The sequence below is a fragment of the Zootoca vivipara genome, chromosome 17, assembly GCF_963506605.1.
Source record: "Zootoca vivipara chromosome 17, rZooViv1.1, whole genome shotgun sequence".
NCBI classification, from domain to species: Eukaryota; Metazoa; Chordata; class Lepidosauria; order Squamata; family Lacertidae; genus Zootoca; species Zootoca vivipara.
The window spans coordinates 35,794,721-35,822,007 of record NC_083292.1 but is presented as its reverse complement, the minus strand read 5'-3'; the positions used below and the strand labels follow the sequence as shown (position 1 = coordinate 35,822,007).

The following is a 27,287-nucleotide window of genomic DNA, read 5'->3' as shown; positions in this document are numbered from 1 at the left end:
AGTCTGAAAGCAAAAACACCAAGGGAGAAAATAAGTGTGGGATACATCACTTCAATGGGGATGGACCACAGTCAACCATGGCAGAAGAAGAATCTAAAGTATACAGTTGAAGAAATGAGTTGAATATGGAGCATGAAAACCAAAGAGGACCAAATAATTATAAAAGCTCGGATACATGAGGGGCTAGTCAGTGTGTAGTCTTTTCTGATGTTGCAGACTTCAACTCCCATCAGACCCAGCCAGCATGGACAACATAGAAGGGTTATGAGACTATAGGAACCTTGCTATAACTACAGAGTGAGAACAACACCCCTGTGGTAGACGCTGTAGAAAAACAAGAAAATGCTCCTATACCTTAGCAGGATGATTCAGTGATGGTGTTCTGAATTTTTTTTATTTTTTTTTAAAAAAGCATGCTATGTCTACAATACTATCAAAAACAATTTTTAACAGGCTGGAACACAATAAACCATTTTCTAGCAGGGTAGGAATGAGAAAAGAAAGAAAGAAAGAAAGAAAGAAAGAAAGAAAGAAAGAAAGAAAGAAAGAAAGAAAGAAAGGGAGAGAGGGAGAGAGGGAGAAAAGCTGTAATCACTTTATCTATTTACCTGGGATTAAGCATCTGCGAACACAACAGGGCTTACTTTTCAGTAAAATGCAGATATTTTGAGCCATAAAATAGAGAGGTTTGCCTGTGTGCATGCAAGCACCTGTCTATTTATCCCTGACTGTGTTTAAATTACACTCAGGGAGAGAATGGAAAGCTGATGGTGCCTTCCAAATATCACAATTCTCCCTAACAAATTTAGAGTTCATTAATATGAATTTCCCACCTCAGGCTTCCTAAATGTAAGGTGGCAGAGCCAGCCTCCAATTCCCTCCGCCTCAGCCAGCACATGAAATGGTCAAGGATGATGGTACTTATGGCTCAACAATGTGTGCAAGACCTCTTTTCCCCTAGACATGTGTCCCAACCAGCCAGGGATCACATATTAAATATACTTACAGAGGGTAGCATAGGGTTGGGGAACCTGTGGCCCTCCAGTTGTTCAATATCCCAAGTCACCTCAGACATCATTGCCAATGGTCAGGGATGATGTGAGCAACATCTCAAGGACCACAGGATAGCTATCCCTGTTCTAGCTGGGAAATCCATCTAGCCTATCTTTTGACAAACCTGGGAATATTCCACCTAGAAAACAGACTTACCTGCTTCTTTGAGAAGATGAAGTAGAGATGGAAGAGTCAGATGGAGTTGTTGGAGGAACTGAAGGCAGTCTGAGCTTTTATACAGTTCAGCCAGCCTCCCCAGTGCCTAAGGAGCTGCCTCATTCCAACTAATCGCTGTTGGCAATTGTTCTTTCACGTGAAAAAATAAAATCAGTTTACGAAGCACAAAGAGGGAGGCCACAAAATTAAACTGTGGTAACAGTGTGACATAAATCATGACACCTATTCTTTTGTGCCTCCCTTCCTTTTAATTTTGCTGACCTCGAGTCAAATAGCTCCAGTTTCTCTGATGTTTTTAAGCAGAAATACCCAGAGGGAGGAGATAGAGATCATCAAAGCTCTTTCATCAGCACTGGGGTCTGTAGGACATCATCAAAGCTTTTTGCATATGCATACAGGATTCTGAGACATCTCCAGTAACAGTGGGAAACAGTGTCTTTGAATGCCATAGGTACATCAGAAGAGTCATAGAATCATAGAATCATAGAGTTGGAAGAGACCACAAGGGCCATCCAGTCCAACCCCCCGCCAAGCAGGAAAAGTCGTGCTGAACAAGGCCAAAAAGCCCATCAAATTTGGCACCCCTTTCTTTCACTTGCCCACCAGATCCCTTACCAAAAAGCTAGCAACGCCAACGCCAGTTGGAGGGAAAGTGTTGGAAAGAGCTATGCCCCCCATGGTCTGGGATAACCAAGAAGCATCTGGTTGGCCACTGTAGGAAACAAGATGCTAGAGGATATAGCTCTTTTTGTTTGAGCTAACTGCAGTGCTCTTTATATTCTTATCTTCTCCACTCGCACTCACCCTGGCATGTCAGAGATCTTTCCTACAGCCTAGCAAAGTTTAGGGCTAATCTGAAGTTGTGTACCTCAGAGCAGGAGCAGTGCTTATTTGAAAATAAGAGAAGCAGTAGTGTATGTTTGTATGTGTTTAAGAGACACAGATACCGCCCCACCCCCACACACATACACATATAAACACAATTCAAGAAACCAAGCCCAAGCCAGAAATATAAAATCAGTAAAGATTTGAAATCAAAAGAAAAATGGTGACATTCTTCTTTTTTTTAAAGTGGCTGTTGAAAGGAATTAAAACTTGCATATTGGGAAGCCATGAAGTGTTTTCAAAGGCTGCAACTCAAAACAAATTCATTTAAAGGCAGAAAATCACTCACATGCATAGCTGGGTGGTGGTGACAGGTTGGTGGGTTTTACCTAAAATAGTCACTCTCAGGTTGCATCCATCAAAATCAATTGTGATGACTGACTTGCTGATTGCTTTCAACAGGTCTACTATCAGTATGACTTTAGCTGGAAATAACTATGGTAGTATTTCTGAAAAAATCTAAGAAGGGAGGTAGATGGATACCTAAAGATCTTTACTGAAGGCACCATCTCATTTATGTGTCCATTTGCTCTCGCATATCGATGAGTCAGAGGATAGGGTGGTCTCAAAGTTGAATATGGAAACAGATGGCCATTGAGGGCTTTTCTTACTATTACATTGTGTTAACTGCTTTGACATTACAGCTAACAGGCAGTTTAGAAATTCACAAAATCACAGGCGTCTAGTAATGTAAGTGCATTTGATATGTGATCTCTAATTGGTTGGGACAATTGGTCCGTATAGTTAAAACTATGGTTTTCACAGTAGTGATGTATGGAAGTGAGAGCTGGACCATAAAGAAGGCTGATCGCCGAAGAATTGATGCTTTTGAATTGTGGTGATGGAGGAGACTCTTGAGAGTCCCATAGACTGCAAGAAGATCAAACCTATCCATTCTGAAGGAAATCAGCCCTGAGTGCTCACTGGAAGGACAGATCCTGAAGCTGAGGCTCCAATACTATGGCCACCTCATGAGAAGAGAAGACTCCCTGGAAAAGACCCTGATGTTGGGAAAGATGGAGGGCACTAGGAGAAGGGGACGACAGAGGACGAGATGGTTGGACAGTGTTCTCGAAGCTACGAACATGAGTTTGACCAAACTGCAGGAGGCAGTGGAAGACAGGAGTGCCTGGCGTGCTATGGTCCATGGGGTCACGAAGAGTCGGACACGGCTAAACGACTAAACAACAACAACAAAGGTAAAGGGACCCCTGACTGTTAAGTCCAGTCACGGACAACTTTGTTTTTGTTTTTTTTTCAAAAAATTTTTATTCATTTTAAACATACACAAAAAAGTAATACAGTAATAAAAAAAAAAAAACCTATACAAAGAAAACTACATATACACACAAAAACAAAACAATAAAAGAAAAAAAAAGAAAAAAAAAAGAAAAAATCACAATTCTGAATCTTTATCCTAATCTTCTTACATCGACTTCCTCTGCTCCCTACTCGCTGCGATTCACTATTAATCACAAATAGCAATTCTAGCTCATTACCCATTTCTAAAATTACTATATCTCACTCCTCTTTTATAATGTTCTATAATTATATTCATCCTCTATCTTTCTTCACTTTACTTTCATATTACACTACAATTTCTAATAACATTCAAAATCCCTATTCTTAATCAATTACAATACTATATTTCTTCAAATAAGTCTTAAAACTAGTCCATTCTTCTTCTGTCGCTTTCTCCCCCCGGTCACGGAGTCTTCCGGTCAGATCAGCCAATTCCATATAGTCCAACATTTTCATTTGCCATTCTTCCACTGAAGGTAGCTCCTGCATCTTCCACTTCTGTGCGATCAACATTCTTGCTGCTGTTGTGGCATACAAAAAAACAGTAACCTCTTTCTTTGGTATCTCCCCCCCCCAAAATCCCCAACAAAAAGGCCTCTGGTTTCTTAATAAACGTATTTTTGAACATTTTCTTTAATTCGTTATAAATCTTATCCCAGAAGTCTTTTACCTTGGGGCAAGTCCACCACATATGATAAAACGTCCCTTCACTTACTTTACATTTCCAACACTTATTATCATGTGTGTGGTACATCTTTGCTAACTTAACTGGGGTCAGATACCATCTGTACATCATCTTCAACATATTTTCTTTCAAAGCATTACATGCTGTAAATTTTATAGATTTTTTCCACATTTTTTCCCAATCCTGTATCATTATATTATGCCCAACATCTTTGGCCCACTCTATCATTACTGACTTTGTTTGTTCATCCTTCGTTTGCCACTCCAGCAATAAATTATACATCTTAGATAAATTTTTAGATTTCGAATTTAACAACAATGTTTCCAACTTGGATTCTTCTTTTTGAAAACCTACTTTTTGGTCCATTTTAAACACTTCATTGATTTGATGGTACTGTAACCAATCAGATAATATATCTTTCAACTGGTCATATGGTTTAAGTTTATATTGATCACCTTCCTGTACTAAAATATCCTTATATTTTGGCCATCTGGCTTCCATATTACGCCTTTTAAAGGCTTTGGCCTCCAGTGGTGAAAGCCACCTGGGTGTTTTACTCTCTAATAGATCCTTATATCTCAACCAAACATTTAACAATGCTTTCCTGATTATATGGGTCTTGAAACCTTTATAAACCTTTGCTTTGTCATACCATAAATATGCATGCCATCCATACACATTATCAAAGCCTTCCAGGTCTAATACATCCGTATTTTCTAGCAAAAACCATTCCTTCATCCAACATAAAGCCGCGGCTTCAAAATATAATTTCAAGTCTGGCAAGGAGAAGCCCCCCCTTTCTTTAGTATCTGTTAAAATCTTAAACTTAATTCTGGGTTTTTTCCCCTGCCAGATAAATTTCGATAACATCTTTTGCCATTCCTTGAAGCATTTCACATTATCAATTATAGGTAAGACTTGGAATAAAAACAACATCCTTGGCAATACATTCATCTTAATAACTGAAATTCTACCTAGCAATGACAATTTTAATCTAGACCATGTTTCAAGATCCCTTTTTATCTCATTCCATATCTTCTCATAATTGTCTTTATACAAAGTCAAGTTCTTTGCTGTCATGTTTACACCCAGGTACTTCACCTTTTTTACAAAGTTCAAGCCTGTGGCCTCTTGTATCTTATTTCTTTCCTCTAACGTCAAATTTTTTTCTAAAACCTTCATTTTAGTCTTGTTCAGTTTAAACCCCGCAACATGTCCAAACTCCTGAATTATTTCCAGCGCTTTAACTACGCTGGTTTCTGGGTCCTCTAAAGTAAGCACTAAATCATCCGCAAAGGCTTTTAGTTTGTATTGCTTTGACCCCACCACTACTCCTCTAATCTCTTCTTCCCTTCTAATCATATTCAGCAAAACCTCCAGGACCGTTATAAATAACAGTGGGGAGAGCGGGCACCCTTGTCTAGTTCCTTTTTCAATCCTGATTTCATCCGCCACCACATTGTTGACTATAATTTTCGCTTTTTGCTCATAATATAATGCATTCAGACCATTCATAAAGCCTGAACCCACGCCCATACCTTCCATATTTTTCTTCATAAAATCCCATGAAATATTATCGAAGGCCTTCTCTGCATCTATAAACATCAAGGTCGCATGTGTATTCTTTTTGGACTGCAGAAACTCTAATATATCTACAATGTTCCGTATATTATCCTTCATATGCCTTGTTGGTAAGAAACCTGCTTGATCATGGTGTATCAAGTCCTTAAGGATTCTTTTCAATCTCGATGCCATAATATTCGCAAAAATTTTGTAATCCACATTCAATAAGGAAATGGGACGGTAATTCTTAACTTGAGTCCTGTCCGCCCCTTCCTTTGGCAACAATGTGATGAAGGCGTCTTTCCACGACTCTGGTGCCCGATCCCCTTCCAATATTTTGTTGCAAACTTCCATCAAAGGCTGTATTAGCCAGTCCTTTAATGTCTTATAATATTTTGCAGTCAATCCGTCTGGTCCTGGTGCTTTGCCCAATTGCATTTGATTAATTGCTGTTTCGATTTCCTTCCTTGTTATCCTGCTGTTAAGTATAATTTTATTTTGATATGAGATTTTTTGTAATCCATATTTGGTCACAAATTGATCCAATTCTCCCAAATCTTCTTTATCCTTCTTATATAATTCTTTATAATATTTCTGAAAACATTTCCTAATTTCTGCAGGTTTCTCTATTATCTTATCCTCCTGTATTATCTTACTTATTGTGCTTTGCTTTAATCTCTTTTTCATTTGCCATGCCAACAATTTTCCACACTTATTTGCTGATTCAAAGGTTCTTTGCCTCATCATCTTTACCTTCCACTCAATTTCCAAATTTATTAATTGAGAATACTGTGTCTGTAATGCCTTTATTTCTTTTTGTATCTGTTGATCTTTTGGCTTCGCTCTTAATCTCTTCTCTTCTTCTTTTAATCTATTTAATATACCCTCTTTCTTTGCCTCTTGGGTTTTCCTTTTTAATGTATTTTGTTGAATTAAAAAACCTCTCATCACCGCCTTGCTGGCATCCCATATAACCCTTGTGTCCGTTTCATTATTTGAATTTAATTCAAAATAGTCTTTAAGGGTTTTCTGAGCTTTTTGCACTATCTGTTCATTCCTTAATAGGGCATCATTCATTCTCCATCTAAACGAACCCTGCAGAAATAATTTCAGTTCCATTAAAACTGCATTATGATCAGAGAAAGTCTTTGGGCAAATTTCCGCCTTTATTATTTTGGGAGATAAATCTCTTGTAGTCCAAATATAGTCCAATCTGGAACCTGTTTGATGCACATCTGAGAAAAACGTAAACTCTTTTTCTAATGGATTTTTCAACCTCCATGTATCTATCATGTCAAAATTTTCTACCAACTCAAAAAAAGTCTTAGGGAGTCTGCCTTCATTTGTTATTCTTTGTCTTTGTGACCTATCCATCAACGTCGATACAACTCCATTAAAATCTCCCATCAGAATTATTTTGTAATCCAAATAATCCAGCAGTCTTTCATGCAACTTTTGGAAGAAATCAGATTTAGCATCATTTGGGGCATAAATTCCAATAACCAAAAATTTTTCGCCTTGCGCTTTTATTTCCACTGCAACATATCTTCCTTCATCATCTTTAAATAACAACTTGGCTTCCAATTTATCCTTGACATAAATCACTACTCCTCTTTTCTTAACTCTGTCCGATGATATAAAATCATTTCCCAAATTTTTATTTTGCAGAATTTTTCTGTGAGATCTTGTCACATGTGTTTCCTGCAGACATATCACATCCAAATTTTGTTTTCTTAACACGTGGCAGATTTGATTTCTTTTCACCTTAGAGTTAAAACCGTGAACATTCCATGTAAGTATTCTCAACGCCATCATGACTGCTTAATTTGAAAATAATGAAAATGGTGCTGCTCCTGGTCCCGCTCCTACCAGCAGATTCGGATCAAACAAAGGTGGTGATTTCACCTGTGGGTCTGTATCTGATTCTTTTTCTCTCTCAAAGTCTATTGCGTGTTGCTCTAGAAATCTTAACTTATCTTCCACTGATTTAATCCACACTTTCTTCTGTTGAAATTTAAAGAAAATTCCCTCCGGAAATTCCCAGCGAAAGAGAATGCCTTTCTTTGTCAAAAGGTTCGTTAAATCAGTGTATCTCTCCCTGAGCGACAGGAAGAATTTCGGAATATCCTTGAAAAAAATAACCTGTTTTCCTTGCACCTTTAACTTTCTCTGGTAGTGTAGACCCAAAATTTTATCTCTCTGCTCCTTTGTCTGAAAAACCACCATACAATCACTAATAAATTGGGAATCTTTCTTCTTTGATTTTGCTCCAAATCTGTATGCCTTTACAATTGTTGGTTCTACTTCCTCTCTTGTTAAATTCCAAGTCGTCATGAATTCCTGGATTAAAGCAGCTTTTAAGTCCTCTTTTTCTATCTCCGGAAAATTCCTTATCCTCAAGTTCATCTGTCTCTGCCTTAACTGTAAAAACGCAATTTGCACCTGCGTTTGATATTGCTGGCTTTCCAAGTCTTGCACTCTTATGTTTTCCAAATGTGCCACTCTGGTTTCCACTCCTGCCACTTCCGTCTTCACCTGTTGAACATCTTGTTTCAAAGTGCCAATCTTCTCTTTTAAATCCTTGAATTCCTCTGTATGTTTATCTTGTGTCTCTTGTAATTTATCCTGCCCCTCCTTAAGGGAACCTAGCAATTTAAGCACCTCATCTTCAAAGGTTGGCGAAACCGATGCTTTCCTCCTTGGTCTAGCTCCTGAACCTGGACCCGGCCCCTCGCCTGCCATACCAGCCTGCAGCGTAAAGCTATACAGTCACTAAAGAGTTAATCAGGCTTTCTCTCCTGTATAGCGGCTTCCCACAGTTAAAGAGCCGTTTTGCTTGCTTACTTGCAAGCTTGGAATTTCAAGGTCACCGCTTTCTCACTGTCTCAGCCGGCTGCAGCTGCGAAACACATCAGTTCCACCAATCCCCAGTAATGGAAACTTTCATGCTGCCAAAAAACAATTTCAAATATAGTCCACAGGCTACAAACCACAAGAAATCAGAAGCGTTGCCAATTGTCTTTATGCTTAAGAGTCTAAAATATCTTTTCTCAGGAGCCCAGGCTGTTGCAAAGTCACTTTGTCTCCCGTTAGAAACACTGTCCAATACTGTATATTACTTCATTCCCTTACGTTGTTCGAAGCATTTGACGATCTGATCCGGTCTCTCCCTCCCAGGGTGGGATGCGGCTTCTCTTTCACTGACTTTACAGGGCAAAATTAGTCTCTATCTTCCCCCCCCCCACTGCCCTATCGCGGGAGGGGGACCCGAGGGTGGGATTTTGCTTTTAAAAAGTCCAAGAAGCTTAATTATTGCAGCAATTCTTACTTGCTTCCGTTATAAACGCGGCAAGAAGGGGGAGCGACCTCCATTTTAACTCCCCCCCGCAAATCAAATAATTGTCCAAATTATCCAGGCTTTAATTGAATTTACTCACGGAGTACAAATTAGTCCATTTAGCCTTGTTTTGGTTGGAGAACTTGATCGCTTGAAGATCTGTCGGACTTGCGGCTGCGCGCTCCGGGGATAGCGAAAGTGCTTCGATGGCGCCCTAGTCTTCAACCTCACCCGCTCTCAGCGACCCTTACTAGGGTCTACCGGGGAGTAAGGGAGACGTCCAGACACCTGCCGAATCCTGTCCTCATAACGCTCGATATGAGGCTTGTATGGAAACCCGCATCGCCGTTGCCGCGGTTTCCTTGCCCCCAGAGTGCCGGAGGTTCCCACAGCTGGGAAACTCCCGTCCGACCAGCTCCGCGATCAAGCGGAAGTCCCCAGTCACGGACAACTTTGGGGTTGCGGCGCTTATCTCACTCTACAGGCCGAGGGAGCCGGCGTTTGTCCGCAGACAGCTTCCAGGTCATGTGGCCAGCATGACAAAGCTGCTTCTGGCGAACCATAGCAGCGCACGGAAATGCCGTTTACCTTCCCGTCGGAGCGGTACCTATTTATCTACTTGCACTTTGACGTGCTTTCGAACTGCTAGGTTGGCAGGAGCAGGGACCAAGCAACGGGAGCTCACCCCGTCGCAGGAATTCGAACCGCCGACCTTCTGATCGGCAAACCCTAGGCAAAGAAAACAAGAGTTTTGTTTTGTGCATGGAATGTTCAACTGAAATCCTATGTATGACAGTAACATAAGCTGCTGAGAAAATAGCCAGCTACTTCAGCTACTTTAGAGGGATTGAATAGGGACAGGGTATCTGCTGAGCTGCCTGAAAGCATGGAACATACAAGCAATTTTATTTTTCATTAAATTTGTTTAGCAGAGGAATGAAAATGCAAAGATCAAAAGTGTCAGAAAGGGCAAGGCGCATCGTGGGGAGTTGAGGAAATGCTAACGATTTTGCATCATTTTTCTTTCTTATTAAAGTAATTAGGGGGCATGAGACATTTCAGAAACAGTTTGCTAATTAAAGCTTCGGGGTGAAGGGGGTGTATCCCAGCTAGCTGTAGGGCCATCTAGGGACACAGACAAAAGAGTATAAAAGGGTTCCCTGGGCTGAGATATCCCAACAGCTTCACTTGACTTGATCTCCTCCTCTCCATTTCTACTCCTTGGAAACTTTGGTAAGTCAAGTCTATGTATATACATATGTTAGAATGTTATCTTTAAATGATTCTTGCACTTTCAAGTGGTTCAATATCTGAACTCCAAGAGAACACCAAAATTCTATTAATCTTTGAGATGTGTAGATCTTGTACCAAGAAATTAAATTACCTAATGTCACTGGCTGGTTTCTTTGTGATTGTATGTGTGTATACACAGTCTTCTGAAAACTGGAAGCTGCCTTCTCCTAGGTTGCAGTGTTAGCCTGTTGAGCTCACCAACAATGGCCACCAGTAAAGATCCAGGATTTCTGATCAGATTCTCTCCCTGCCCACCTGCACCCAGCCCATGGCATTCTGCATGCAGAGCAGATACTCTCCCAATTAACTACAGCCTCTCCCCCCCCCCCTACCCATGTTATAGTATTTGAAACATGCTTTCAAAAGTAGGTACCTCTGTTTTCTTGGAAAGTTGGGAATCTGGGTCCCATTCTGCCACACATTGTGCAAATCCAGCGTTCATCATTACCTTGAGCAAAACTGTGGGATGACTAGCCTCATATTCTTAAGTCTTTTTAATTCATGAAGGGGCTAAGACCATAGAGTAAGCTGTCTTGTTAGCTCACCTTGTGAGGGGTTAGATAATTAAGGTTTTGTTCTCTCCCAGTCTATCTGAGAAGTTCAGCAAGCGAAGAGGCTAGGCTGGTTGATCCAGCTTTGCTGCATGGCTCTCACAAGCCACTCTTGAGTTCTCATACCAATAATTTAAGAACGTTCATCATGTTGCAATTAAGCCAAGTACTGCCTGTGCAACTTTTCTGACTGATGTGTGGAAAAGCACATGAAACTGACCTTTGAAGGGTTTGTAAGTAAACCAATTTCAAAATTACCAACTGTGTGCTCTTTTCCTATGCTCGGTAAGGAGGGAAGTTTTGGAACTCACAAGGGCGTATTTTAAAGGTATAACAGTTTTTATTTCCATGCTTTATTTCCATGAATTCTCTTTTATACCTTTTATTTATTTATTGAACCAACAAAAACTAGGACTCATCACTCTCTGTGGTTGGATACATGTGCCAGTGCTCAATGGAATCCTTTTCATATTTCACCAATCATGTAACCTTCATGAGGACTGGCACCAGAGGGAAGCACAGACTAATATTAATGTGTTTTTCATGGAACAAATTTTCATGGAATATCTGTGCTTAAAAAACAGGGTATTGGTCCATCTAACTCAGTATTGTGTACAGTATATCTTGTGTATTTTATGAAATCAAGTATTTAGCTGCCTTGTACTGAGTCAGACTCTTGGTCCATATAGCTTGGTATTGTCCACAATGATCAGCTGTGAATCTCCAGGGTTTCAAGTAGGAAGCATTTCCCTGTTCAACCTGGAGGTTCCTGGGACTGAACCTGAGACTTTCTGCTTGCAAACTATGTGCCCATCCCCTAGAAAGTGATGGTCCTTCCCCTAGAAAGAAAGAGCTCAGACCTCATGGCTCTGACCTTCCTGGAACCATGAGGGATCAGATTTAGGACCCACAAGGATGAGAAGGGCTGTAGTGATGACGTACAGGACAATACAGAATCCATAAATTAGGGCTTAATGTTTCACGAATAACAGAAGACAGCTGATTTTCAATCAAGGAAGATGGTTTAAGTTGGGTGAAATGGAAAGTGATGTGCCCCACTGAAGTGATGTACCCCACACTTATTTTGTCCCTTGGTGTGTGTTTTTTTTTGTTTCAGACTCACCTCCATCCAACAATGGTTGACTGTGGTCCATCCTGTGCTGTCCCATCCTGTGCGTCCACCCCCACTGTTGGGTTTGGATCAGCAGGAGGTCTTGGCTATGGTGGTCTCGGCTCTGGATTTGGAGGTCTCGGCTCTGGATTTGGAGGTCTCGGCTCTGGATGGGGAGGTCAGGGCTTCGGATTTGGAGGCCTGGGCTATGGATATGGAGGTGCTGAAAGAGCAGCCAATCTTGGAGTCCTGGCAGGAGTTGCCCCATCCTGCATCAACCAGATCCCACCAGCAGAGGTCGTGATCCAGCCACCTGCCTCCGTCCTGACCATCCCAGGGCCCATCCTCTCTGCCAGCTGTGAGCCCGTGGCTGTTGGAGGCAACACTCCATGTGCTGTTGGTGGCTCTGGGCTGGTAGGAGGCTATGGCTACGGGTCAGGTCTCCTTGGAAGCAATTTTGGTGGCTTCCTTGGAAGTTCCCAGTTTGGTCTGAGAAGGGGTGGGCTCTTTGGAAGGAGATCCCTGCTGGGAGGCCGTGGTAATGTGTGTAATGTGTGGTAATCTGTCTGATGGTTATAGCAATGACCCTGAATGGGTGAAGATGATGCAAATCTATTATTATGTAGTGTCTTGTCCTGAATTCCAGCCATGTTTCATTTCTCCTGCTTTTCCCCTTGAAAGTATTTAATCCATGAATGAGTTCAGAGCCACATTGTGCTCTGTGTTCCTTTGCCTTCCCCATCTCCTTCTTCTTGTACAATTGTCAACTTGATACTTTCCGCCTTTTCATTAAAGCTCATTCTTTATTCTAATATGGCTCTCTCTTCATTTGGCACCTAGTGGCGACAATTCCTCAAAGAGGGAAATCTCCATCTTCATCTATAATATCATGGTCATTGATCAGCATTAAGAACACGTTGTCCAGGTGTGTTTCATAAGGGGGGGGGGCGATGAATAACATTAAATAAATACAAGTAGTGTGAAGCAAGGTACCATACAAGGAGCATAGGTTGAAGTAAAATGGGCATCAACATTTGAAACATCTAAATCATAGCACAAAGTCCAAAGAGGAAAATTCCAGAAGTCAAATGTCAGTTCTTGGTGAATTGTGCTCGCTGCAGCACAATACATTTCTATGCTGAGAGTGATAGATGGGCTTTGATTTGAGATAAGTAGAATGGTAGCCCCTCACACTGGCACATTCTTGGAGTATGCTGGCCTAGGGAGACCCTGAATAATTTGATAAATGCAGAACCTTACATTTGCCTAGCTCTACCTCTCTTCCAAATCAGAACCAGTGAAGGCAGTGAAGGTCCTGTGTGAGTGTCTGGAGGCGGTTGGAGGTTGGATGGCGGCTAACAGAGGTTGAATCCTGGCAAGACAGAAGTACTGTTTGTGGGAGACAGGAGGCAGGCAGGTGTGGAAGACTCCCTGGTCCTGAATGGGGTAACTGTGCCCCTGAAGGACCAGGTACGCAACCTGGGAGTCATTTTGGACTCACAGCTGTCCATAGAGGTGCAAGTTAATTCTGTATCCAGGGCAGCTGTTTATCAGATTCATCTGGTACACAGGCTGAAACCCTACCTGCCCGTGAACTGTCTCGCCAGAGTGGTGCATGCTCTAGTTATCTCTTGCTTGGACTACTGCAATGCGCTCTATGTGGGGCTACCTTTGCAGGCGGCCCAGAAACTACATTTAATCCAGAATGCGGAAGCTAGACTGGTGACTGGGAGCAGCTGACAAGAGCACATAACACCGGCCTTGAAAGACCTGCATTGGCTCCCAGTACGTTTCCGAGCACAATTCAAAGTGTTGGTGCTGACCTTTAAAGCCCTAAACGGCCTCCGTCCAGTATACCTGAAGGAGCGTATCCACCTCCATCACTCTGCCCGGACACTGAGGTCCAGTGCTGAGGGCCTTCTAGCAGTTCCCTCGCTGCGAGAAGCCAAGTTACAGGTAACCAGGCAGAGGGCCTTCTTGGTAGTGGCACCCACCCTGTGGAACACCCTCCCACCAGATGTCAAGAAGAAAAACAACTACCAGACTTTTAGAGGACATCAGAAGGCAGCCCTGTTTAGGGAAGCTTTTAATCTTTAAGAAATTAGTGTATTTTAATACTTCTGTTGGAAGCTGCCCAGAGTGGCTGGGGAAACCCAGCCAGATGGGCAGGGTATTATTATTATTATTATTATTATTATTATTATTATTATTATTATTATTATTATCCCTATTGAAACTCATTTGAGCCCAGCTCTCCAATCTGTTAAGGTCATTTTGAATCCTGATCCTGTCTTCAGTGGCGTTAGCTACCTCTCCTTGTTTGGTACCATCTGCACATCTGATGAGCATCCACTCAGTTCCTTCATCGAAGTCATTTATAAAGATGTTGAACAACAGCACAACCTTATTGACACATATAATCCAAAAATGGTTGTCACACATTATAAAAAAGATGGGGGTTAGAATTCTCCTTGGTTTCACAATCTAGCACATCAGATTTTCAGCCACAGCAATTGTCCAAGCTCTAGAATACCATGCTTTCATGTTCAAGCCCAAGGCAGTGTGCCATCACATGACTATTTCCATATGTGCCACTATGAGGAGAAACATAAAAAGTACTTTATGAGCAATTGGTGGAGTAGACATGCCCTTTATCCCAAGCAAAGCAAGTTGATGGGCATGCTCATTTTGTATATTAAACTCAGTTCTTTAAATACCAGAATCCAAAATGGATAAGCAGATTTGCAAAACCACTACATATGTACAGTATGTACTAAGATCCAGTACTAAGATTGATGTCACCCCTGGTATCATGTGGGAAATACAGAAAAGGGCAAGAGACCAGCTATGTAAGAGTTTCAAAGAGGATTCCATTAATTGCACCAAAAATGTTTTGGAGTGTTTCCCTCCCCACAAGCGTGTTTTGCTTTTCATTTGAGATTATTACTTCAAAGTCTGTGTGCCAAGGAATTTTTGTGACCATAAAATGGCCAAATTCCACCTCAAATAACATTTTTAAAATATGGTTGATACTTCTTCTTTGGCGACCACTTGTAGCCAAGTAAGATTTTCTTCCATGAACACAATATTAACAGTTACAGGTAGGTAGCCGTGTTGGTCTGACATAGTCGAAACAAACAAACAAAAAATTCCTTCCAATAGCACCTTAGAGACCAACTAAGTTTGTCATAGGTATGAGCTTTCGTGTGCATGCACACTTCATCAGATATGCTGAAACAGAAGTCACTGATTGGGGTCAGTATCTGAAGAACATACCTGCCAAGTCCCGGACTGCAGAATCCGGGACCGGCAGCCGCATGACACCAGAAGTTGCGTAGATGCAACTTCCAGTGTCGCTCTGCCCATCTATGGGCACCGAAAATGGCCACCGCCGACACCGGAAGTCGCGTCTACGCACTTCTGGCGAAGCCAGCCATTTTCGGTGCCCATAGATGGGGAAATCAGAAAAAAAAAATTGCCGCCGGCAGGAGAATATAAGGGAGAATAATGGGAGACGACGTGATACGGGGGACTGCCAGGAAAAGATAAGAAAAAACAGGGGTTTCCCGGGGGAAACGGGGTACTTGGCAGCTATGCTGAAGAAGTGTGCATGCACACAAAAGCTCATGGCTATGACAAACTTAGTTGGTCCCTAAGGTGCTGCTGGACGGTATTAACACTGAGTTCATAAGTGATTGTGAAGGCCAGTTCTGGAGCCACACGTCCTTCCACAGCTGGGACATAGGTTTCCAGGTGGGAGTTGATCATGGTGAGGGTTTGCCAAAAGTGCCTTCCTCTGAGCATATTTCTCTCTTTCGTCCTGAGATCGAGTTTCTTCAAAGACCATGACATTTTGGTAAAGGTTGTTCTCCAACTGGAGCGCTCACAGACCAGTGTTTCCCAGTTGTCTGTGTTTATACTACATTTTTTTTATTTGCCTCGAGAGAGTCTTTAGACCTCTTTTGTTGACCACCAGCATTACACTTTCCATTTTTAAGTGTGGAAGACGATAATCAGGCATCCGAACAACATGACCAGTCCAACGAAGTTGATGTTGAAGAATCATTGCTTCAACACTGGTGATCTTTGCAGTACACTGGCATTAGTTCGTCTACCTTCTCAAGTGATGTACAAAATTTTTCGGAGACACCGTTTATGGAAACTTTCAAGGAGTTGGAGATGGCATTCATAAATAGTCCATGTTTCACAAGCATGCAGTAAGGTTGGCAGTACAATAGCTTTGTAAACAAGCATTTTGGTTTCCCTGCGAATGTCTTGGTCCTCAAACACTCTGCACTTGATTCGGGAGAAAGCTGCATTCTCCAGACTCAGGCGATGCTGGATTTCTTTCTTTCTTTCTTTAAATTTGGAATTTTATTTACAACATAACACAAACCCCCCCACCCCAATACACAAATTAAACGTGAACATAACATACAGTAAACATAACATACAACAATATAAACAACCAAATAAAAGACTTCCTTTATCCTGTATCTGTCCTCCATATTTACTTTTTATAAACTGTTTCCTTTATGAATAATTATTAAGATTTTTCTAATTATAACTTAAACATGCATGAAGTCTCATGCAGACATTAATTAAAACAAGTCCAGGTATGTATTTAAGGGCACTGTTTTGTGAAGTATTCTCTGTATTCTTCCCATGCTTTTTGAAACTCTTGCCTAGTGTGACCTCTAATTGCCTCTGTTAATCTAGCCAGTACAATATGCTCTAACAGTTTATCTTGCCATTCCTTTTTTGAATTGGCACAGTTTATTTTTTCCAGTTTTTACCAATTAGGATCCTTGCCGCTCCTGTGGCATAGAGGAATATTTTCTTATCATCTCTTGCTATACCTGTGTGCATTATCCCTAGTAGAAAAGCTTCTGTATTTTTCTTAAAGTTATACAGTGGTACCTCGACAACTGAACGATTCAACTTCCAAAGGTTTCAACTTCCGAAGCCGACAACCGCGGAAGTCTTTTCACCACGCGTGCGGGTTCTGCGCCTGCGCAAAGTGGTGCGCGCGGTCGTCGCATGCGCAGAAGCGGCGCTTCAACAACCGAAGACTTTTATGAAGATGGCCGCGGAACAGATCGTCTTCGTAAGTCGAGGTACCACTGTAATTAAACTTTTTTTTTTTAAGCTCGTCATACACTGTGTATTTTTTCACAGGTCCACCAAACATGTATAAGTGTCCCCTCTGTTTTACCACACCTCCAGCACAGATTTGTTTTCGTCTTATACATTTTAGCTATTTTGGTAGGTGTTAAGTACCACCTATAAAACATCTTGATTAGGTTTTCCCTCAATACTTCACAGGCTGTAAATTTCCAGTTCCTTCTCCATAGTTCTTCCCATGCTGTTAAGTTAATGGTTTTCCCAATATCTAAAGCCCACTTGATCATTAACTCCTTGACCTGTTCGTCTTTGACCTCCCACTCCAATAATGTATCACACAGTTTTGATATTACCTTGGTTTGGTTTTGTAATAACTTTTTCTAATAATGTAGGTTCATTTGAGAAACCTTTTTTTCTTATCTCTCCTGAACTCTTCATGTAATTGATGGTATTGGATCCAACCCGTAAGGTGTTGTTTAATTTCCTCATCATCTTTATTTACCAATTTATTGTCTTTTTCCTTAATCAGATCTTTATATGTGGCCCATTCTAATTCCATTTTTTCCTTTTTAATTGGATTTTACCATCAATGACAGCCCTTGTGGAAAGATAACTGCCCAGGTAAAATGTGATCGACAAGTGATCCACACTCCACACTTTCCAACGTTACACCATTGAGTTTCATTTGTGGCACTGCAGAGGCGTAGTGTTTTGTGCTTGTTGGTGCAGCACTTTGGTTTTCTGGATATTGAACAATAGGCCATGTTGTTCGTAAGCTTCTGCAAAGATATTTAGGGTGGTTTGGAGGTCATCCTCTGAGTGTACAGATACTACGTTGTCATCAGCATACTGAAGCTCTATGATGGAAGTTATGGTAACCTTACTCTTTGCTTTCAGCTTACTCAGATTAAAAAGCTTTCATATATCTCTTTGATATATGACTCCAGTGGGGAGTTTCCCCTCCACAAAGTGTAGGATCATGGCAATCAAAATAGTGAATAGAGTTGGGGCAGTAACACAACCCTGTTTAACATCTGATTCCACCGTGAATGGTTCACTTTGAGAGCCATTATTATCTGTGATTGTCACTGTCATACTATCTGGGAGCTAATCTGGATGTTGTGAGGCAACATCTTTGTGGAAGTATCTAGATCTTCTCTTAATAAAGTGATTCCTGTACCTGTGTCTAGAGATGCCCAGTATGTGCTGTTATTCATTAAAACTTCCTCCATTAACTCAGTGTCAAAGTTTGCAGCTTTCTCAAACCTCATTTTACAGAGTTTAACCTCTTGGGAGGGCTTTGGGGGGAGATGTCTACAGCTTTTGCCATTTTAACTGGGGAGCTAGGGCACTAGGTGTTACCGACCTGACTTTCCACCTTTCCAGAAGATGTGGCGATTGCTACTAATTTGGACGGCTTTAAATGCAGATTACAAAACAATAAATGAAGTCAAGGTTTAAATGTGCTTAATTTTTTTTTAACTCGTGTATGCAATAATTTAAAACTGTATCAAAATACAGTATCTGACTGAGAGGCTGGGTAATCCTGCACCATTTGACTACATTATCTCGTATCAAAAAATATGTTATTGTCCAAAGTCTTGTAACATATTGATTACAAAAGCTACATTCCGCAATACATTCCACACGATGTACATATGCAAATGTTGCAAAACTACAAAAGATTATCCAGCTATTATGACTGTTGCTCCCTGAATAAATAATGGTTTGAGGCACTCTGAAAGGGGACCCAGCACTTGTTTTGAAAAAGGGGGAAATGATAATTCTCTCGAGGCGAATGTACCTTATTCTAACCACATAGAACTAAACCATTCAGGGGGCCAGAGAGAAAGATGTCCTGCAAATGCACTGGTTTTAGTTTGGCCAAAAACTGCTTCAGACACCTTGCTATGCGGAACTGAGGCTTTACATTTAAACATCAAGACAAACAGGTGATCAGAATGCAGAACAAGCTTTATTGAAAAGGTCAAAGAAAAAGCATTGAAATTTTATAAGGGGCAAAGAAGACAATCGGTGTAGAAGGATCTTTTTCTTCTGGACTCTAAAGCAAAGAATGGAGGATGAATTCCAGGAGTGATTGCTTGAATTCAGCTCTTCTGAACCATGGCCAATACAGCTGTATCAAGCTCCGTGGATATCAGTTCAGGATATACTTCTCGGGTTTAATTGGCCTATGCACAGATGCTACCACGACGCCCAAACTTCCTTCCAAGGAGTGCCCTCCTCCCGGAGCCCAAACCATAGCCCCAGCCCCCAGAGCTTCCAAGAAGGCCAGACCCATAGCCCAAGCCCCCAAGTCCATAGCCTCCTACTACCCCAGAGCCACCAACAGCACATGGAGTGTTGCCTCCCACAGCCACAGGCTCACAGCTGGCAGAGAGGATGGCCCCTGGGATGGTCACAATGCAGGCAGGTGGCTGGATCACAACCTCTGCTGGTGGGATCTGGTTGACGGGTTTAGGGATGATCCCATCTAGGATGCCAAGATTGCTTGCTCTTTCAGCACCTCCATATCCATAGCCCAGGCCTCCAAATCCGAAGCCCTGACCTCCCCATCCAGAGCCGAGACCTCCCAATCCAGAGCCGAGACCTCCAAATCCAGAGCCGAGACCTCCCAGTCCATAGCCAAGACCACCGTAGCCAAGACCTCCTGCTGAGCCAAACCCAACAGTGGGGGTGGAAGCGCAGGATGGGACGGCGCAGGATGGACCACAGTCAACCATTGTTGGATGGAGGTGAGTCTGAAAGCAAAAACACCAAGGGAGAACATAAGTGTGGGGTACATCACTTCAATGGGGATGGATCACAGTCAACCATGGCTGAAGAAGAATCTAAAGCATGAAATTGAACAACTGAGATGAATATGGAACATGAAAACCAAAGAAGACCAAATAATTATAAAAGCTCAGATATAAGGTATATTGGGGGAGTCAGTGTGTAGTCTTTTCTGATGTTGCAGACTTCAACTCCCATCAGATCCAGCCGGCATGAACGACAGAGAAGGGTTACAAGACTATAGGAACCTCACTATAACTACTGAGTGAGAACTACACTCCTGTGGTAGACGCTGTAGAAAAACAAGAAAATACTCACATACCTTATTAGGCTGCTTCCATGATCGTGGTCTGAATAAAAAAGCATGTTATGTCAACAATTCTATCAAAAACATTTTTTGACAGGCTGGACCACAGTCAAGTATTATCGATCCAGGTGGGGGTGAATATGAAAAAATAAAGCAGCAATCATTTATCTATTCATCTGGGATTAAGCATTAGTGAATACAATCAGGTTTACTTATCAGTAAAATGCAGAGTTTTGTGCTTGTGCTCTAAAAGGCAGAAGTGTGTGTGTGTGTGTGTGTGTGTGTGTGTGTGTGTGTAAATGACATTTAGGAAGAGAGAGAATAGAAAGCTGGTGCCACCTTCTAAATATCACAATTATATTTAACAGGCATAGATGACATTACCATGGAGATCTTCTCCTGCTGTGTTTGCTAAATGGCACAACCAGACTTTAGCTCCCATCTGCTGTAGTTCATAAACATCTACAAAGCCCCTGGTTTTCCTTCCCGGTTCTAGATATATGCCCAAAGAATCAGGGGTGACTTATTTAATGAACCTGCAGGGTGTGAAGGAGGGATGGGGAAGCTGTGGCCCTGCGGTTGTTGCAGGATCGCAAGTCCTCTCAGCCAGCATTCCCAATGGACAAGGATGATGGAAGCAACATTGCAAGGACCACAGGATACCCATCCCTGCTCTCATTGGAAGAGCCATCTGGCCCTACTTCAATGTGAACCTACGACAAGCTTGGAAATATCACCCCAAGGAAATGGGCTTACCTGCTGCTTTGGTGAGATGTAGTGAAGACAGGAGAGTCAGGTGAAGCTGTGGGAGAAACTGGGAGAACTTCGAGCTTTTATACAGTTCTGCAAGCCGCCCCAGTGACCAAGGGACTGCCTCTTCTGACTAATCTTTTATTTTGTTGTTGACAATTTAATGTGCAAAATTACTTCACTAAGCACAAAAGGTCACAACATTTAGTGGTTGCAATAATGAAAGACTAATAGTCTCAACACCATTCCCCCTCCCTTCCTTTTAATTTTGCTGACTTCGAGTCTGATGCTTGAAACCAGATGCACCCAGAGGGAACAGATAGAGATCTTCAAAGCTCTTTCATCAGCTTGAGGGACTCTAGGACATCATCAAATATTTTGCATATGCATACCGGATTCCCAGAGATCTCCATTATCAGTGTCCTCATGAAAATCCATCAGCACACAGTTGTATTGAATTACACATTTCTGAAGTGCAATTCTCTTTAATATCATACATTGTTGTGCCTTCTTTTCTTTAAGATATGCAGGCATTGTAGTCACAGTTTACTCCAATGTATTCATTTTGTAACCCATTACAGTGCTACCTTGGTTCTCAAATGACTTAGTTATCAAACAAATCATCTCCCAAACAACAAAAAACCTGGAAGTAAGTGTTCTGGTTTTTGAATGTTTTTTTGGAAGCCAAACACCCAACACAGCTTCTGCTAATAATAATAATAATAATAATAATAATAATAATAATAATATATTATTATTATTTATACCCCGCCCATCTGGCTGGGTTTCCCCAGCCACTCTGGGCGGCTTCCATGGAATGCCTGGGGATCCTTGGGTCTTGGCTGTTTTCATACACTAAATAGCTGCACACCCTGTAGAATTCTGTTATATTTTATCTGCACAATCAGAATGAACTTCATTCTGTTCTCCATGACCAACTTCAGGAACCAAAAGGTTGTATTGAAAAATACAACTTTTGAGCCATCTGGCCCCAAAATGGCAACTAGGCATTCCATTTTGGCAACTGTAACCCTGGTTTAAGGAGCCATATGTCACCTAGCTTCTATATCTGAGCTTCCAACACTGTAAAGGTAAAGGGACCCCTGGCCAGTAGGTCCAATTGTGACCGACTCTGGGGTTGCGGCGCTCATCTCGCGTTATTGGCCGAAGGAGCCTGCGTACAGCTTCCAGGTCATGTGGCCAGCATGACAAAGCTGCTTCTGGCGAACCAGAGCAGCACACATACCTTCCCGCCGGAGCAGTACTTATTTATCTACTTGCACTTTGGAACTGCTAGGTTGGCAGGAGCAGGGTCCGAGCAACGGGAGCTCACCCCGTCGCAGAGATTCGAACCACCAACCTTCTGATCAGCAAGCCCTAGGCTCTGTGGTTTAACCCACAGCGCCACCCATGTCCCAACACTGTATGCATGTTCTATTTCCACTATCAGAGACAGTAAGCCTCTGAATACCAGTTGTGGGGAATCTCAGGTGGTGACTGTGCTTTTGCATTCAGATCTTGTTTGCAGACTTCCCATTGGTTGGCCATTGGGAGAATAGGATGCTGGGCTTAATGGGCCACCTTTAGCCTGATCCAGAAGGATTCTTTTTTAGAACTGTGTGAATTCATGGAGAATAAGGGAACCAATGGTTATGAGCCATGATCACTATCTTCTAGCACTACTGTCAGCACGCTTTTGTATGCCTATTGCTGGAAATCACTGCTGTTGAATTCAGGCCATGACGGTGAGCTTTCCATTGACATGTGTGATAACAGAATACTGGATAAGATGGGCCCTTAGTCTGATCCAGTCAACCGTTTTTATGTTCTTAAATCCCTGGTTCTTTAAAAACAGCTGGCACTATATTAACCTTTTATTTCTTCAAATATCTTCTTTGAAAAGAATTCCCAAATAATTGTGGAAATTCTCATACTCTTTCTTGTTTATTGCATACAGTTATCTATGCCTCGGTATATGATACGTTTGCATCATTGAAGACTGGAAGAGCCTTGTTCTCAATGACCAACCAGATGTCTATGGGAACTTAGCGCGAACTTAGCAGAACAGCAACTCTTTCCCGAAAAAACAATATTCTCGATTATAATGCATTTTTTGTATGTTATTTTCACTTAGTACAGTATGTCCATTCTTATGTGCAATTTCGTACACATCACCTGGCTGCAGAACGACATGGAAATATTCATGAAAGTGTGGATTCATAGGACTACACTGCTTCAATTGCTATACCGTTTCAGAATAATAATAATAATAATAATAATAATAATAATAATAATAATAATAATAATAATTTATTATTTATACCCCGCCCATCTGGCTGGGTTTCCCCAGCCATTCTGGGCGGCTTCCAACAGAAAAATAAAATAAAATAATCAATTAAACATTAAAAGCCTCCCTAAACAGGGCTGCCTTCAGATGTCCTCTAAAAGTCTGGTAGTTATTTTTCTTTTTGACATCTGGTGGGAGGGCGTTCTCCAGGGTGCGTGCCACTACCGAGAAGGCCCTCTGCCTGGTTCCCTGTAACTTGGCTTCTCACAGCGAGGGAACCGCCAGAAGGCCCTCAGCCCTGGACCTCAGTGTCCGGGCAGAACGATGGAGGTGGAGATGCTCCTTCAGGTATACTGGACCGAGGCCGTTTGGGGCTTTAAAGGTCAGCGCCAACACTTTGAATTGTGCTCTGAAACGTACTGGGAGCCAATGCAGGTATTTCAAGACCGGTGTTATGTGGTCTTGGCGGCTGCTCCCAGTCACCAGTCTAGCTGCCGCATTCTGGATTAATTGTAGTTTCCGGGTCACCTTCAAAGGTAACCCCACATAGAGCGCATTGCTTTAGTCCAAGCAAGAAAACGCAACCTGGATCAAATTTCTCCCCCAATCTTACCTCCAACAGCTGAGGTTAAAAAAACACAAAAACTGCTATGTGTTGCGCACAGAATGACTAACTAAAATCCTGGATATAAAGGTCAATTAGACTTCTGAGAAAATCAACAACTATTTTGAAAAAAATGGGGACAAAGCACCTTTTGATCCGCCTGCCAGGAGGAACAAACAATATTTTTTTTATTTTTCTTAAGCTTTTATTAACTTTGTCTTGCCGAATAATGCCTATGAAGAGAGTGAGGTGCTGAGAAAACACTTAACACTTTTGCCTCGTTTCTTAATTAGGGCCATGATGCATTCCAGAAATTGCTTACTAATTAAAGCCTGAGGGGAAAGGAGGCGTATCCAAGCTGGATGTGGAACCACCAGCAGATGTAGATGAAATGGTATAAAAGGTCTCCTTTAGCTGAGATCTTCCAACAGCTTCCTTTGGCTTCATCTCCTTCACTTCACTTCTACTCCTCTGAGACTTTGGTAAGTCAAGTGTGCGCAAATATGACGTTATATTTGAATGATTCTTGCAGTGGCCAGAGGGTTCAGGTAACTGAACTCCAAGAGAAAGCTAAAATTCTATTACTCTGTGAATTGGGTAGATCTTCCACCAGGAACCTTACACTCTTAAGTTGTTGGCTGGCTTCTTTTCTATATGTACCTTATGAAATCAAGTATTTACCTGCCTGATACTGAGAGTGTTAGTCTATCTAGCTCAGTTTTGTCTACCCTGACCAGCTGTAGTTCTCCAGAGTTTCAAGAAGAGAATCTTTACCAGCTCAATCTGCAGATCCCAGGAAATGAACTTGGGATGTTCTGCATGAAAATCACATGTTCGGCCCCTGAACAATTGTCCTCCCCATAAAATTAAAGTAAGGTTCTAATCTTCATGGTTCCAAACAAATAACCTACACAAATGAGCATAGGGAATTGTCCTATACCATGACAGACCATTGGAACCCCTAGTTCAGTTTTATCTACTCAGATTGGCTGTTGTTCTACAAGCCTTGAGGCAGGGGATATTCCTAGACCATGCTGAAATTACCAGGGATTGGATTTGGGATCCACAATGAAAAGAAGGGCTGTAGTAACAAAAGCAGAGAACAATAAAGGATTCAGGCATGAGGGCTTAATGTTTTCAGAATTATCAAAGACAGCTGATTTTCAGTCATGGAGAAAGGAAGATGGTTTGAGTTTAGTGAACCAGGAATGGGAAAATTATCCTAATACCTCAGGATCATTATGTCTGAAATATTCTCCCCACTGTCCATTGAAGTGATGTACCCTGTGCTAATTTTGTCCCTTGGTGTTTTTGGTTTCAGACTCACCTCCATCCAACAATGGTTGACTGTGGTCCATCCTGTGCTGTCCCATCCTGGGCCTCAACCCCCACTGTTGGGTTTGGATCAGCAGGAGGTCTTGGCTATGGTGGTCTCGGCTCTGGATTGGGAGGTCTCGGCTCTGGATTTGGAGGTCTCGGCTCTGGATTGGGAGGTCTCGGCTCTGGATGGGGAGGTCAGGGCTTCGGATTTGGTGGCCTGGGCTATGGATATGGAGGTGCTGAAAGAGCAAGCAATCTTGGCATCCTAGATGGGATCATCCCTAAACCCGTCAACCAGATCCCACCAGCAGAAGTCGTGATCCAGCCACCTGCCTCCGTTGTGACCATCCCAGGGCCCATCCTCTCTGCCAGCTGTGAGCCTGTGGCTGTTGGAGGCAACACTCCATGTGCCGTTGGTGGTTCTGGGCTTGTAGGAGGCTATGGCTACGGGTCAGGTCTCCTTGGAAGCAATTTTGGTGGCTTCCTTGGAGGTTCCCAATTTGGTCTTAGGAGGGGTGGACTCTTTGGGAGAAGATCCCTCCTGGGGCGTCGTGGCAGTGTGTGCAATTAGATATATTGAACTCTTGAAGAACATATGTGTGATGTTGACAGGAATGACCCTCAACGGAAAAAGATGATGCAGATCCACCATTACTGAGTGTCTCATTCTGGATTCTGAAATCTGAGCTTTGGGGACCATCATCAAGCCAACAGCTTTTAAATGGCTTTCAGCAACCTTTCCTTCCTCCTTTCCAAGTATTCCCTCAAAGTCTATAGACCAATAAGAAGTTCCATTGTGTGTGCCTTTTCCTTGCTCATTTCTGCTTCTTGTACAATTGCCCACTCAATATCTTCCACATTTTCATTAAAGCTCATTCTGAATTTGAACATCTCTCTTTCTTGGTTTGTTACCTTCCCTTATGTCTCAGAAGGAAAAGGGGGGAAAGGGTATTCTCTCACGCTGGAACAGTTTTGGAGTATTTTGGCCTATTTCCTGAGCTAACCAAGAACCGAAGGGAGGACATACTAGGCTCATAAGTAAGTGGGAAAGTGGGAAACTGCATGAATTCAATATTTATCACATTTGTATCCCACCCTTTCTTCAGGGAGCTCAAGGTAGAATACATAGTTCTCCTCCTCCCCATTTTATCCTCACAACAATCCTGTGAAGTTTGTTAGGCTGAGAGTAAGTTGACTGGCACAAGCTCACCCAGTGACCTTCATGGCCAAGTGGGGCTTTGAACACTAATTCTCCAGGTATTCGTCCAACACTCTAACCACTACACAACACTGGCTCCTTGGGCTTCCCAAATGTTGCTAAGGTACAACTCCAATCCTCCCTGGCCACTGGTTGTACTTTGTTTTGGACTTAATAATAGCTATTTCTTAAAGTCTAACAGGGACCTAGTTAAAACTTTTTTGGGGTTGGAAGGTGGATGCTCTCTGTGCAACGGGGTCAAAGAGAGATCCTTACTGTTGACTTAGGTGAATCCCTTCATTATTGAGGAGTTGGAGAACAGGTATATAGGAAGCTGCTTCACATTGAATCACACTGTTGGGTCCAGCTGGATCAGTGCTGTCTTTAGTGACCGGCAGTGGTTTTCCAGAGTTCCAGAAAGGGTTCTTTCCGAGCTTGACTTGGAGATGCCAGGGAGTGCCTTCTGCAAGCAAAGCAGGTGCTCCAGCACTGCAATATGGTCCTTCCTGTAGAAGTAAAATAGAATCCCAGTCCTTCTGATTCTGAATAAAAGGCTGGTTTAAGTAGGGGCATCAGGAGCTACTTTGTATGGAGGGCCGGGCAAAGCCTTGCCTGATGAAGTCTCCCCCCTCAAACTATTGTGTACCTATTTATTGCATTCTTATCCACGCTTCAGCCAAGATAGTTTGCAGAACAGTCTGCTGAGATTATCAAGCCGGTCCCTGCCCTTCGGCTTAAAACTAAAAAAAGACACAACACAAGTCAAAAGTTGCTGGTTCCAAGTGAGCTCCCATTTCCTCCCTCCCTGCTCCCTCTGCCGCAGCCTGGTGGAATTACAGAAGTTAGCTGATAGTTGGCAGAAGGAGGAACTGTTCTCTTAATGTATGCAACAGAGTGGTTTTGCTTCCCTTCTCTTTCTCTCTGCTCTCTCTGCTGCAGTCTGA

General features: G+C 42.2%; 2 protein-coding genes across 2 annotated transcripts; one reads left to right on the top strand and one right to left on the bottom strand.

The window, feature by feature from the left end:
- Positions 1-19,102: 19,102 nt before the first annotated feature.
- On the bottom strand, positions 19,103-19,825 carry LOC118077812 (claw keratin-like). The gene has a single exon (XM_035101538.2). It carries the CDS (start codon positions 19,823-19,825, stop codon positions 19,274-19,276), a length of 552 nt encoding a protein of 183 aa, XP_034957429.2. The 3' UTR covers positions 19,103-19,273.
- A 4,405-nt stretch (positions 19,826-24,230) lies between these two features.
- On the top strand, positions 24,231-27,287 carry LOC132591382 (claw keratin-like). The gene is made up of 3 exons (XM_060269857.1): positions 24,231-24,307; positions 25,147-25,636; positions 27,283-27,287. The coding sequence occupies exons 2-3, from the start codon at positions 25,165-25,167 to the stop codon at positions 27,285-27,287; spliced, it is 477 nt and encodes a 158-aa protein (XP_060125840.1). The 5' UTR covers positions 24,231-24,307; positions 25,147-25,164.